This window comes from Chiroxiphia lanceolata, chromosome 15 (assembly GCF_009829145.1).
Source record: "Chiroxiphia lanceolata isolate bChiLan1 chromosome 15, bChiLan1.pri, whole genome shotgun sequence".
NCBI classification, from domain to species: domain Eukaryota; kingdom Metazoa; phylum Chordata; class Aves; order Passeriformes; family Pipridae; genus Chiroxiphia; species Chiroxiphia lanceolata.
In genome coordinates, this window is record NC_045651.1 from 6,910,562 (window position 1) to 6,923,953 (window position 13,392).

The 13,392-nt window shown below is 41.5% G+C and overlaps 1 protein-coding gene across 2 annotated transcripts; it reads right to left on the reverse strand.

The window, feature by feature from the left end:
- Window positions 1-1,575: 1,575 nt before the first annotated feature.
- Window positions 1,576-13,203, reverse strand: MAT2B (methionine adenosyltransferase 2B). Of its 2 annotated transcripts, none has more exons than XM_032702863.1 (7): window positions 12,650-13,203; window positions 7,200-7,394; window positions 6,276-6,390; window positions 5,818-5,970; window positions 5,316-5,509; window positions 4,241-4,354; window positions 1,576-3,224 (listed from the first exon to the last, which is right to left on the reverse strand). In XM_032702863.1, the coding sequence occupies exons 1-7, from the start codon at window positions 12,677-12,679 to the stop codon at window positions 3,054-3,056; spliced, it is 972 nt and encodes a 323-aa protein (XP_032558754.1). In that variant the 5' UTR covers window positions 12,680-13,203; the 3' UTR covers window positions 1,576-3,053. The 2 variants fall into 2 exon arrangements, with proteins under 2 accessions (XP_032558754.1, XP_032558752.1); XM_032702861.1 differs by lacking the exon at window positions 12,650-13,203 and adding an exon at window positions 10,682-10,800.
- Between the last annotated feature and the right edge of the window lie 189 nt (window positions 13,204-13,392).

Sequence of the window (13,392 nt, forward strand, 5' to 3'; positions counted from 1 at the left end):
TCAAAAAGGTCCTCTAGATACCATTTAATTACAGACCATGTGGGAACAAAACGGTTAAAACTTGGGTAATTTATGTCATTAGTGAGTTAGTGTAAAACAGCCTCATGTAACTTAGGGTAGAAATCACTGATATAATTTGAAATCAAGTTACCTGCTCTGCCAGGTGACACACAGGCACAGGTCACCTGGGAGCTCCTGCAGGTACCTCCTGAAGGTGCCCTGGAGTGCTCTGGAGCAGGAGCTGGTTCATCTGCTGCCACCACACTCTCCACAGTCAGGGCATTTCCTGAGCCTCCTGCACAGCTGGGCAGTCCCTCTGAACACACTGCACAGGCAGGGAGGAGGAGTCCTGAACAGACTTATTTCTCTTTATGTGATTCCTTATTCGTTACTTGGTACAAAAAAAAAAGGTTAAAAGGAACTGTTGTTTCCATATTTTGGTTTAAGTATTTACATCTAAGATGATGCTGTTACTGATTTTGTAACTTGCTACGATTTTCCCCCTTTAAGCATTAAGAATATTTTTCTTGGTAGGAAAACTGTGTAGCAAACTGACATGGAAAACTGTGTAGCAAACTGACATGACCATTAGGAAAATACTTGCCCTTAACCTTTGTATTGTCACAGCCTTCAGCTTGTGGTTGTAAAAGAAAGAAGTGATATCCAAATGGAGTTTGGTATTTATTTTATGTAGTCAACATATGGAGCAAAATGGAAAATACATTAAGAAATAAATATAGATTGCTAAATTTCATCACTAGCATACTGAAATTAAGTGTCTATTTATCTGAACAGAATCCACACATTTATATAAAGGGATTGGATATCTCAGCTTGTGTCTTCCCACATATTTAATTATGGTAGCTTGAAGTTCATCACTACTTTTGCCAGAATTTAGGCAGAATTACTCCAAAATGCCTGGTAAAAGGATTAACATATGAACATTCAACCTAGGTTATACTTCTGAGCCATACTATAAAAATTAAAGAATGAAAGGAGCTACCCATTTAATCCAGTTATAGTTAGTGTGACTTACTCCAAACCCCTCTAGGTTGTTTTTCCTTGCACTTCAAAATAAATTTTGAATTGTCAAAACTGTGCACTGTCACAGTTCAGCGTTTACAGCACTAGGACTGGGACTGATTCACTTGCTCAGTGTGGAAAAAAAAGTTCAAAAATTGCAATTCCCTCCTCCCAGTAAAATGCCCAACTCATCCCAATCAGGTGCTTTATGCCTAGGAAAGAAATCATCCTTCTTCCTTCCTGGGCAAACTGCTCCCTGTGAGGGGAGGAGGTGTACTCAGAATCTTCCTGATCCAGCACTGAGGCCCAGGATGTTTCAGGCTCATATTTTCAAAAGCTTCTGCACCTTTTGTGTGTACATTTATCACATCCCCAAGGCAGTGACACAGTGTCAGAGACACTGATCTCACCTAATCTGACTCTGGAAATAGTTACTGAAATAAACAGAGGAAAAAAAACAGCACTGAAACGGCACAGAGATTTCAAGAAGAACTGCAAATATTTATGATCCAGATAAACAAATCCTGATGGTAAAGAAAGAATCAACTACTGTTTCTCATGCTGGCAATATATATTTATTGTCATTTTGGAGATAAATTACCATGTGTATAATAGGACTTCAGACTAAAAACAAATTGGGATTATGAATGCTTAGCATATGCCAGTTGAAATTAAATGACTGAACATAAAGCTGATCTTTACAAGACCTTCAGTTGGTCTATTTTTGTGTGTGTCTCCCCTCAACCCTCTTCTTTTTTTTTCCAAATTAAATCTGAACATCTTTCCTTCCTCCTTTATTTAAACCTCAGAAAAATAAATGATCATCCAACTGCACCTTTTATTGGCTTTCCTAATAACCTGCTGCCAATAGAGGAACATTCATATTGTTAATTCTACCATTTCAGAAGGAAGCAAACCTTTACAAACGTGTTCTTCCTCCACTTTACCTGGCTATTGAGTCCAGCTTTAAAGACAAGACTTAAGCAGACTAAAGACTTATATTAGACTATTGTGGTTACATTATTATGCTGCAAACCTTCAACACAAGCACTTTGCTGTTCCAGAACAAGCTGCATCAGTGCAAAGTCTGACAGTCTGTGCAAAAGAAGCCGCAGTGCTACAAATTCTTAAACACCTTTCCTCTCCATCTCACTGTATCAACTAACAAACAAATTCCTCCCATCAGTTTAGCCAATCCCAAATACTGCCCCCCGAAAAGAGAAAGATGAAGACATTTTATGCTTTTGTAAGAAAAACAAACAACCACCCAGTCAAAAAAAAATAAAAAAAAAAAGGAATCCTCCAACTCCAATCCCCCCACCCAAAAAAACCCCCAGGTCAAAACTTTTTCCCCACCCTCCCCACCCCCTTCCAGCTTTTACAAGTCACCATTTAAACAAATGCATACAACTTACTGTACAAATACAAAGCTGCAGGCATTCAAGTTACAGAACATTCTGAAAATATTTCAAGCATAAAAAGTACACTTGATAATTGCAAAAATAAGGTTTCGCTTTTTTAAAAAACGTTTTGATCAGAGCTCGAGCAAAACAAGTATTTAACTATTTCTACTTCAGCTTAACTCCCTAAGAACACCACCTGCAGAAGTTAAAAACAAAAAACTCGAATTTTTGATAATAAAGTAACCGACCATGTCTTTTAATGAGGAGAAATGGTATATACAACAATGACACAGACCTTAAGCATCAACAACACAGTTCAGCCAAAAGTAAGTCAGCAAGTGAAGTGATTCTTAGCATCGCATGGCACTGATTACTAAGAACCTCAATCTGCCTGGAACAGATACTAAGTTAGACTGGTACAAATGGAAGGAAAGATGCATGACATCAAATAGGCTCAGTTTCTGTCACTGAACTTTTTTTAGGCTAACAGTTTCACTAGTGCAAGACCATTTGTTTACCCGATTAAATGAAAGCTCATAAATGTCACGATTTAAGAACACTCATACAAAACTATTCTTTCTTTTAAAAAAGTGCCACATAGCATACTTTTACTAAAAAAGTTACAAACTAATGGAAGACTGTCTGCCTCCATCTCTTGTCAATGAGGAAAGGCCAAAGTGATTCTTTGATCCCAGCTCGAAATGGTGTCCTCTGGCCTATCCCCAGCATCTCCAACTTGGAGCAGTCCAGCTGAGCGTTCCTCGGGCGAAGAGCACCCACAACTGGGCTGTCAGTAATCTAAAACAGAAACAGGACATACAAAAACAACACACCAACAAGTAATCAGAAGTAACAGAAAAACACTCATACACATACAGTAAAATTTTCCTTCAGCGCTTTCTATGTAGGAATGTTCCTGTCCTCCTTTCTAACTATTTTCTGTGGGGTTTTTGTTTGGGATTTTTTTTATTTGTTTGCTTGTTTTCTGGTTAACTTCATTTCAACAGATGTAAGGCAGGGCGGTGTGAAGTTAAGTTTTTCTCACTCAGTTACTGCTGCTATTTGTGCTTTTTCTACCTTTTATTCCTATTTTCACTCTATGATTATAATCACAAGGTAAGAAATGCTCCAGAATGTTCACAGAACCATGTCCTGATCAATATACCTGAAGAGTAGATTCGGGCAGAAAAAACTCAGTGTTCTCCACTGCTTTTCTTGCCATCTTCCAAGCCACATTTCAGTTCCAGTGTTTACCAATTCCAAATCCTTGGAATTTATTTTGTATATAAATAACATCTTGTTTAAATGTTATATTCTCACCACATTATCATTATGTCTTCAGTCTTACTTTCAAGTGTCAATAAAACTGCAGGACAGGCATTTTAAGCAAAGCAAAAATCCTTTGAAGTTCTTAAGTGCATGTATTCAGAAATAAATCTGGACATTGCAGAGTTTTTACAGATTCCTACCTGCAAGTTAATGTTCTGTCAATCTGTGAGCTTTTTTTAAGGTCAAAGATACAAGAAAGATATGGATTTACTCGTGACTCAGGGGAACTGTTCTGCAGAAATACCATTACATTGCAGATTGTAAAACTGGTGACTGACTGGGTAATTTTCCTAATTCAGCAGGTCAAAGCAGCTGTTGTTTGCCTGAGCTGGATCCCAGACAGCCCCCTCAGCAATACAGCTGCTGTGCCAGACAGGCACAACCCTCCTGAAGAGGAACCTCACTGGCACAGCCAGTGTGAAACCAACTCCTTGGAATGACCAAGCACATCCACCTCTCTACAGGTCGAACAACACATCACTTACTGGTCTCAAGTGGCTGCTGGGGAGGTTGAAAGCATCTGCAATTGCACAGGCCATCTCATACTTAGTCATCTGCTCATTGCCAGACCAGTGAAATGTTCCTTTTACTGATGGGTCCTAGAGAAAGAACAGGAAGCACAGATGAAAAGCAGCAGCCAGATGGCCCTCAGACTAATCCCTGGGCAAGAGCTGTGCAGAATAATCACCCAGCAAGACCCCATCCTGAAAGGCACCTCACTGGTGTTCTGGAAACTCGGTACCTTTCCAGAGAACACACATCTGGGGACTGAGACTGGAAACTGCTGTTACATGGATCTGACCTGACTGTTCACAAACAGCCTGTGTGCTGGAGAATGAACAGGAGGGAAAGGAGCAGTCCAGCTCCACCCTCCAACCAAGGTCAAAGAGCTGGGGAGGAGCAACTCAGCTGTTCTGTGCTATTTGCTTACTTGAAAACAAAGGCAAAAGGCACCACACACATTCTGAATGTCAAACTGCAAATCCTGCAGTAGTCCAATCAAACTGCACCTTATCCACCTTATGTGCATGGTCCATGTTTTCCTTGTTACATGTATGAAAAAATAAAGGTGGTTGATTGTTGTTTCGTTCTGTTACCTTGCAAAGATAGTAATCTGAAGGTGCTGTGGTGAACAAACACAATAAAGTATTTCAGTTCAGTGGCTTTGTTTTGCCACTTTAGTGTTCTTCACACACTAATCAAGGGCATCTTTGAGAATTACATTCAGCCACCATGGGGTTTTTTTTAGTTCAAAATACCAATTTGTAAAAGGCACATCAGAATAAGTTAGGCATTTCCATTTCTCTCCTCTATACTAGAAGACACAGGACAACTTTCAGGTTTTGTCCCATCACTTCATTCCCTTTTGTTTTAAAGACCACAGTTCCCCCACAGTCATATAAAGGTACTGTAGTATTAGAGCCAGTTCTTTCCTCCCTCCCAGAATTCCAGAAGTGCAAAGAATAATTCAGGTTATGTGCAGTTCTCAGTTGTTCAGAAACAAAGCTAAGAACTCAAACTGTTTTCACCTTGCAAAGGCTCATTTCTTGACACTCTTACCATCATTCTCTTCTCTGCCAGTTGTCTGCAAACAGCTGCTACATCCTTGACATTGGTAGGAAATCTCTGCTGCCAGTGGTCCATGTTGGCAGATTTATTACTGAACTGCACTTTATCAAACATAACAGTCACAGCACTTTCCTCCAGTCTTTCTACCTCTCCATACAAGACAGGAATCCTAAGTACTGCAGCTCCTAAAAGAAAGAATATTTTAAAAGCATCACCATTGGTATAGATAGGTTCACAGGAGAAAAAGGCTCACAAATGCCCATCAGCAGAGACAAGTAACACAAATGATGATGGGAACAGGTAAGAAATAAAGCTTTGGTCAACCTATAGGCAAGAGAAACCATTCACAAGGACTGACTGCTAATCCCATTCTTCTCTGGATCTCGTTTCCATGGTTTTGCAACTTCACCACTGACTTAGGAGTCTATTAAGCCAATCTACAACTAAGCAAAACCAGAAAGCCTCTATTAAAAACAGCTGAGTGTATCCTTACCTTCATTGTTTTCCAGGACTGCCTTTTCACCCTCCAGCTTGGTTTTACCATATAAATTCAGGGGATTTGGTACATCAGTCTCTTTATAAGGAGGGCTTGTTCCATCAAACACATAGTCTGTACTGATGTAGATCAGAAACGCTCCAACTCCAGCTAGGAAGAAAATGTTTATATATAGTTTATTTTAATTCATGCTTTGTTTGAAATCCCAACAAACTTCAAAACTAATCTCCCAAGGACCTCATGTTCTCTCCCCATTCATTCCTACTGCTTTTTTGCTGATCCTTCACATATCTGTGCACAACACCCTTAGAGAAAATGGATGGATGGCACATTGATGGCAGAAGTGACATTCAGCACTTAGAGTAACTTATTTGTACTGATGTTCCTGTATAAATAAATGCAGTATTTAAAAAAAAAACAAAACAACAAAACAATCCATGACATGGTCTCCTTACCTGCCTCTTTTGCCAAGTTTGCTGAAGCAGCCACATTGAGCTGAGAAGCAGCATCTGGTTGACTTTCTACAACATCTGGCCTTCTCTCAGCAGCACAATGCACTATAACATGAGGCTGGAAATTAAAGACTAATTTTAAACAATCAACATGGTCAAGAGATTGCAGTTGCACCCTAACTGTAGTGATGATGCCCCTCAGGCAAAAGTGAAGTAATAAAAGTAGCAGTGTTACTTTTAATCACGGCATTCTGAGGAGCATGTGTTCCCTGGGGAGTACAATACAACCCTGCTGCCTCAAGAGACCAAAAAAATTTATCATTAGTTTTGCAACTGTGATCTTCAGCAGCTTCAATTTTACAGTGAGATTGAAGTTGTTGGTTTTGCCTTTTTAACTCTGTATAATGAAATATATTAATACAAAGATGTATTTCTCACATGCACAAGGGTGCTAAAAATTTTTAGATAAGCCATTTACACACGGCTTATTTAACATATGAAGATTATTAAGGAGATATTAAAAGCTATTTTATAGAATTGCAGGTTTTATATATTCCCAGGTGAACTGAAAAAAACAGTGAACTCCTCACTGCACTGCAGGCTACACACAGTTCCTGCTGCTGTGTTCAGGTGTTCTTGCACTTCACCAGAACTGTGTAGGGACACATTACTGTGTCAATAACTCACATTTCTCTTGTCCTTTGTTCTGCCATGTACAGCTGTGCCTGCAGCCTGTCGAGGTGAGGACAGCACAGGTCAGAGCTGTCTGTCCCTACAGAGCAAACCTACTCTGGGTGGGAAACAACACACATTTGTCAGAGCTCTGCCCAAGCATCAGCCCCACTGCAGTCCCAGAGCTCAGCAGCACCATCCACTGACTACTACAGAAAGTACCCCATCCATCCACTTCATACTCCACAAACTCACCTGAAAATCATGGATAATGTCATGAACTGCAATAGAGTCCAGAAGATTAATCTGTTCAAATCTGGGCTGAGCTCTCCTGTATCCGCAGCCAACTGCATTCCAGTTATTTTCACGGAATTCTTTAAACACAGCTCTGCCAAGAAGTCCCGTAGCACCGGTGATCAAAACTCGCCTACTGGGAATGTCAACATCTTCCTAGGAAAATGACAACAGCAAAAGTTTTGTTTCTACTGCAATTTTCTACTGGTTTTTCTTTAGGAGTATGCAAGGCCACAGTCAGAGCTACTGTATTAAACAAGCTTTTCCTGAGTCTTTTGGAGTATCTCACAGAACACAAACATCTGGGAGCACCAATACTGCAGCCAGATTAATATTTAAACATACACTTGAAGATAATGAAAACAAAACTTTAGCAGGAAACTCATTTACTTCTACAACAAACTAAACCACTAGTGAAGACAGGATTTTAAGTTCATTCAAAAGCTGACAGCTTTGTGCAATCTGAAAGGAGGGAAACGACTTCTTTAGAAAATGGACCCAAAAGATGTAAGATTTAGGGTCTGAACGGTACAACAAATAATTTTGGATAGGCTGTGCCTGTTAGAAGCTGCAGCAATACAACATAAATCACTGTAAGAACTAAAGACTTGAATTTTATTATTAAATAGAACAGTAATTGACTGTTACTCAACAAAACAGTCTAATAAGTAAAACCAACACACAGATCTCTTGCCAGTTTTACAAAATGCGCCTGAAAATGATTTGACAATTTCAACTCTCAATCTACACCACAGAGTAAAGCTGTACTTCAGCTCCTTGTTTTGGTACTGGGACAACTTTGTACATCAGCACACACAAACTTTATCCACCTCTCAGTAGAACATCAAGTTTTAAAGGCAGCAAACACAAGATCCATGTCTGTCTATATAATCTTTATTTTCCTTTCATGCTTTGCCTCTGCATCTACCATGAACAACAGCAACATGAAAACTAAAACACAACACAAAAATGAAAGCATATTCTTACCATGCCAGTACAGAAAAAAACTTTGGGTGTGCAGAACCCACAAACCTTGGATTTCCTGACTACTTTACACAACAGGACAATTTGTGATAACTGACTATAATTTTGTACATCACAGAATACTTCTGCTATGCAATCCCAACAGCCCAGGAATTTCTGAGCATTGTACCAGATTGCTACTTTTTGATTGCAGCTCAGGAAACCACAGCAATTGCTTCCAAATTACTGGTTTTCACCCTTGAAATTACAAAGCTGTTGTTCCACAAGGGTATATGCAGAGCTCTGTGCATGACAGAAACAGCCTATCCCAAAACAATCGCTTCCAGTTCCCAGCACTGTGCATGCATTTGTCTCATCTCTAAATCTCCAGGTGAAGGATGACTTATTCCCATCAGTACTGGATGAAAATTAATAATTTACATCTGGACAGTTGCCTGAAAATGACAGACTATAGCAAGTGATGTTTCAAAAATTTTGTTTGTTGATGTCCTTAAATTTTACCTCAGAACACAAGTTTATTTACATTTTTAAGGCTATCCATGTCTCTTTAAAGAGCATGAGTGAGAATGTGCAACTACTGTTTTCTCCTGTACTTTTTCCCTTTGCAAAATCTGCCCAGAGTGTCACAGGACATTTGATCAGTGTTTCTGCAGCCAGAGCTGCCCTAACAAACATCCAAGATTTGCTGTAGAACAGAGTCAAATGGTTCTCTAAAAATGTCACCGAACATCTTTAACAAGAAGGAAGTGATCAACACAAAACCAAGTGTCATTTGTGAAATCTGACATTTCTAAGCCTCATTCATCCAAGTTTGTTTATTCTGCACAGCATAAAGAGGATGTTACATCAGCAGCACAGCTTGAACTGGACAAAACCACAGCTTTCACCAAGCACAGCTCGCATCCTGTTGCTCTTGTCTGCAAGACTGATTGATTTTAGTCACTTGTTTCTGAAAAAGCAAGATAAAGGGTAGATGTTTCCCATAAATCCAACACAAACCAATTAGCAGTTTGAACCTATTTCACCTTGCCAGAAGTTACACATTCTGGTGATAACAAAACCTGCACAGATGAACTCTTTCCCTATAAGCTCCTTCACAGAACATCCCCCAGCTGCAGCAGCATTTCTGTCTCAGAAGCACAGAACTTCTGAGCCCAGAGGCCCTCTGAAGCTCCATGTTCCCACCACTGCTGTTTGCAGGTGGTCTCACAGATGTGCAGAAGGTGCTGCTCTTGTCCACACACAGACAAGAGAGCTACAAAGCACACTTCGATTTTGAAGTAATTTTATGTACCGTTACTGTACATAAAGAATAGAAGACATTCTAGAACTCAAATATTATCCTTCTGCCTGCAAGTTTTATAGGTGTAAATGCAGGTCCCTGTTCAGATAAGCCTTGTGCTAACAAATCCTTCACATGTGTTTCTCAGCTAAGCCACAATCACATTCCAATCATCAAGCACGCAAAAACTTGTCTTCACAAACCATTTTGAATAACACCACTGATACGAAGAATTTTGAGCTTCATAATGAAGCACCCGATTTAATTCTGTTTTATCTGATGTCAACGTTAACTAAGAACTAACACAATAAAAAACGAATTGTACTTGGCTGTCTCGTTCACATAAAAATAAACAAGTGGCAACATCGTAAGATTAAAAAATAACACTTATGAGACATCAGATTACTTTGCAGACGCTAACAAAATACAAAAGAGGAGTGTAATTTACAAAGAGAGCAAAACGTGATGCGTTTCGAGGTGAAAAACAGAAACAAGTACTCTTTAAGCTTCGTATTTTTATTTAGAAAATCACGACGAACTCAAAACACCAACTTTAAGGAATGGCCACTACAAAGCGGAAGCTCCCAGTGTAACACACATTTGCAACATAATACGGCGATACACAAGTCCCTGCAGGGAAAGGACGGGGAGACCGAGCTCCGGCTCAGCTCTGACATAACCCTGCAGCGACGGAAAGCAAAAGGCGAACCCTCGGGCTTTGCAAAATTCCGCCTGACAGCCGAACCCTCACCCGCGCTCCCAGAGGCTGCTCCGCGTTCCCCTCGCCCATCAAACCCCCACTGCTGCGGCAGCTCACGGACACCTGTGGGGATCACGGGCACCGCCCGGGACAGCGGGCAGGGCCGAACCTACCAAAGGAACCCCTGTGGAATCCCGTGTGGAATCTCTGCACAGGCTCCCCATGGCACAGACACCCTCCCTGTGCCGTGACCTCTCAGCGCCCTGCGGCCGTTCCGGTCCGACACCGCGAGCAGACACCGCTCGGCCCCCGGAACCCCCGGCAGCGCTCCCCGCGCTCCCTCAGGCGCAGCCACCGCGGCCGCGGCCCCCCCCGGGCCTCCCTCAGCGCTCGGGGCCTGCCCGCCCGGCCCCGCGCCGCGCTCCCGCAGAGACCCGCCCCCCGAGCTCGCCTCCAGAGCTCCCCGCAGAGACTCACCTCGACGAGCTCGCAGCGGCCCGGCGCGAAGCGGATCCGGAGCTCCTTCTCCCGGCCGACCATGGCCGGGCCTGCTGCCGCTCCCGCTCCGCGCTGCGCCACGGACGGGCCGACAGGGGGCGCCCGACCCCGGCCGCGCCGCGCGCGACGCACGCGCCCCCCGCCGTCGCGCGCTCATTGGCTGAGGAGCGCGGAGGAGGCGGGGCCGGCACGGAGGAGGCGGGGCTTTGTAAGGCCGGAGTGACAACCCCGATCCCACGTGGAGCGGTGGGAAAGCGGCTGCTCCCAACACCGAGGGAAAGCGCTTTTTTTTTTTTTTTTTTAATTTAAAATACACGACCCAGGGCACCCGCTTTAGCAGGGACACAGCGGCAGTCCCGTACCCTCTCCATAAAACCTAAAAGCACACTGGTTTTTAGGAAACCAGCCCCAATGCCCATTACTGGTCTTGATTTTCTCGGGGTGGAGAAGGAAGCGGGAGTGAGCCGGAGGGGACCCGGGCTGCCTCAGCTCCAGGCTGGCTCCTGCTTTCATCGTGTTTATGGTGCTTCGAACAGTAACTAACATTCCTCTTAATATGGCTCTGGCACAAGCACTAGAAGTTACTTCATTTCTCCTTTTAGAAAGGTGGAAAATAATAAGCATTTTCACTTTGCCTTTATCCAGAGTTTGATCTAAAGCCAACTGGTAAATCCCACAGAGCAGGTGAAGCTGCCTTTGAGAAAGCAATCACTGCTTATAGCACATATCCTATATATATAATTTTATGCCTACAACATGACAGATTTGGTTTTCTCTGATGCAAGTTTTGAAAGTAACAGGAACCTGTATACAAAGTGGTGCTGTGCCACGAAGGCAGAGACCATGCCTGGCATTTTTTTAAACAACAGGACTAAAGTTAAGAAGATAAGTAAGAATTAGTGGCCAAGACTCACTTTAGCTATGTTCACACTTATATCTGCCCCTGATGAATTTATTTCAACTTGACTTGTATTTAACTGGTAGTAGTCAAGGAGGGAAACCAGGTGATACTGTAGAAACTAACACACAATTGAAGAAAAATCAGAAAAATCTATCAGAATTTAATAGAATCATGCTAAAATTTAATAGAATTATATTGTAAATGGTTTTTACTTATGACAAACAACTAATATTCACAGGACAAAAAAGTGATATATATATATATATATATATGAACTACTTCAGGCAGTTTCTGCCTTCTTGTAACACAGGTGCCCTTTTTTTCCTTGTAACAAGCTACTGACATTTATTTCTCTTTCATTAAACTTAGAATTCTGTTTTAAAATCACAAATTCATAACTTCAAATCCGGAAGGAAAAATCTACAAAGAAATACCGAACTGTCCAGCAGCTCTGAGGTAACAACTCCCAGCACATCTAATGCCACACCACTTCCTCCCAGCACGGACTGCAAGAGCCTCCTGTGCATCTTAACATAAACCATGACATGGAAATGAAAATTTTGCCTTCCAGGATTCGAGCAAGAGAAAAATAGAGAAAGCATGAACACTGAAGCTTCAAGCTAGAACCAATAATCAGCCTGTAAAATATCTTCAGTTCTTTGTCACCAGTATAAATTACAAAAACTATGTATAATTTGTTATCTCCATTACATAATACATATTTTCTCCTCAAATATTTACCTGGATTCAGTAGTGTTCTACCTATACTTCCCATTTATTTACTGTCATTACATTCACTTTGTGAAACACTGATTTCATGGAACAGTTAAACAAAAATTATATTGTCTGTATCACGGTCATTCGAGCACAATGCATCCCTGGGTGACTCAATGGACCATTCATTAAATTAACATTTCAGACTGTAATTCACAGAGACTGAAGAATAATTAAGTCTCTCTCTCTCTCTCCCCTCCTGTTTCTGTTTCCTTAGATTCTGTAATCAAAGTGTGGCAGCATCATATTAATGCAAATATGCAGAGCCTTACCTGCTCCATTCCCACCAGCATTTCAGGCATTGCCTCAAACTCCAGAGGGAATCACCAGCCTAGGAAATTATTGCAGTTCACCTGTGCTCTTGCCCCTTTGTGGGCTGTGCCTGCCCAGAGCACATGCACTGGAAGCAGCAATGGCTCTGCTGACCTTTGAAACCCAAACACTAATCCAAGCCCTACAATCACGTGTGGCTCAGAATCCTGTTAAGCTTTTGGTCTGGTCCCAGTGGTACCATTTAAGCAGCTCAGTGTGAGCCTAAACTTTTACTTCATAAGAGGCAGCAGGAGCAGGCACAGCCATTGTGTGTACAAAATTCAGTCAAAGCACTGGCACTGAGTCTTACACAGTTTTCCTTTTATAGGAAACAGGAGGAGGGCTCTAATTAGGTCAGGCAGGTTGAGGATTCTAACAGCTCTTCATTTTACATTTCAACCAAGCACAGCCCAGCTCTTGCTACAATACAGTGTGATGAATCAGAGAAATAACTTCTTGTTAAAATATGGATTTTGCAATTAAAATGAAAAAAAGTTCCACAACATGAAAGTAATGGATTCGTGCAGTGAATACTTAAGTCAGTTGAGCTACCAATGTCAAGGTTTCAGTTTTTAAGACTTGATTTGATATGTGCACTTCAGTCAAACTGCTAAATTGAATACCAAGTCTTCTCTTAATTCAAACACCTGAAGCTAATCCTCATCCTCAATCTTCAGCATATCAAGTAATCCAGCAAATACAT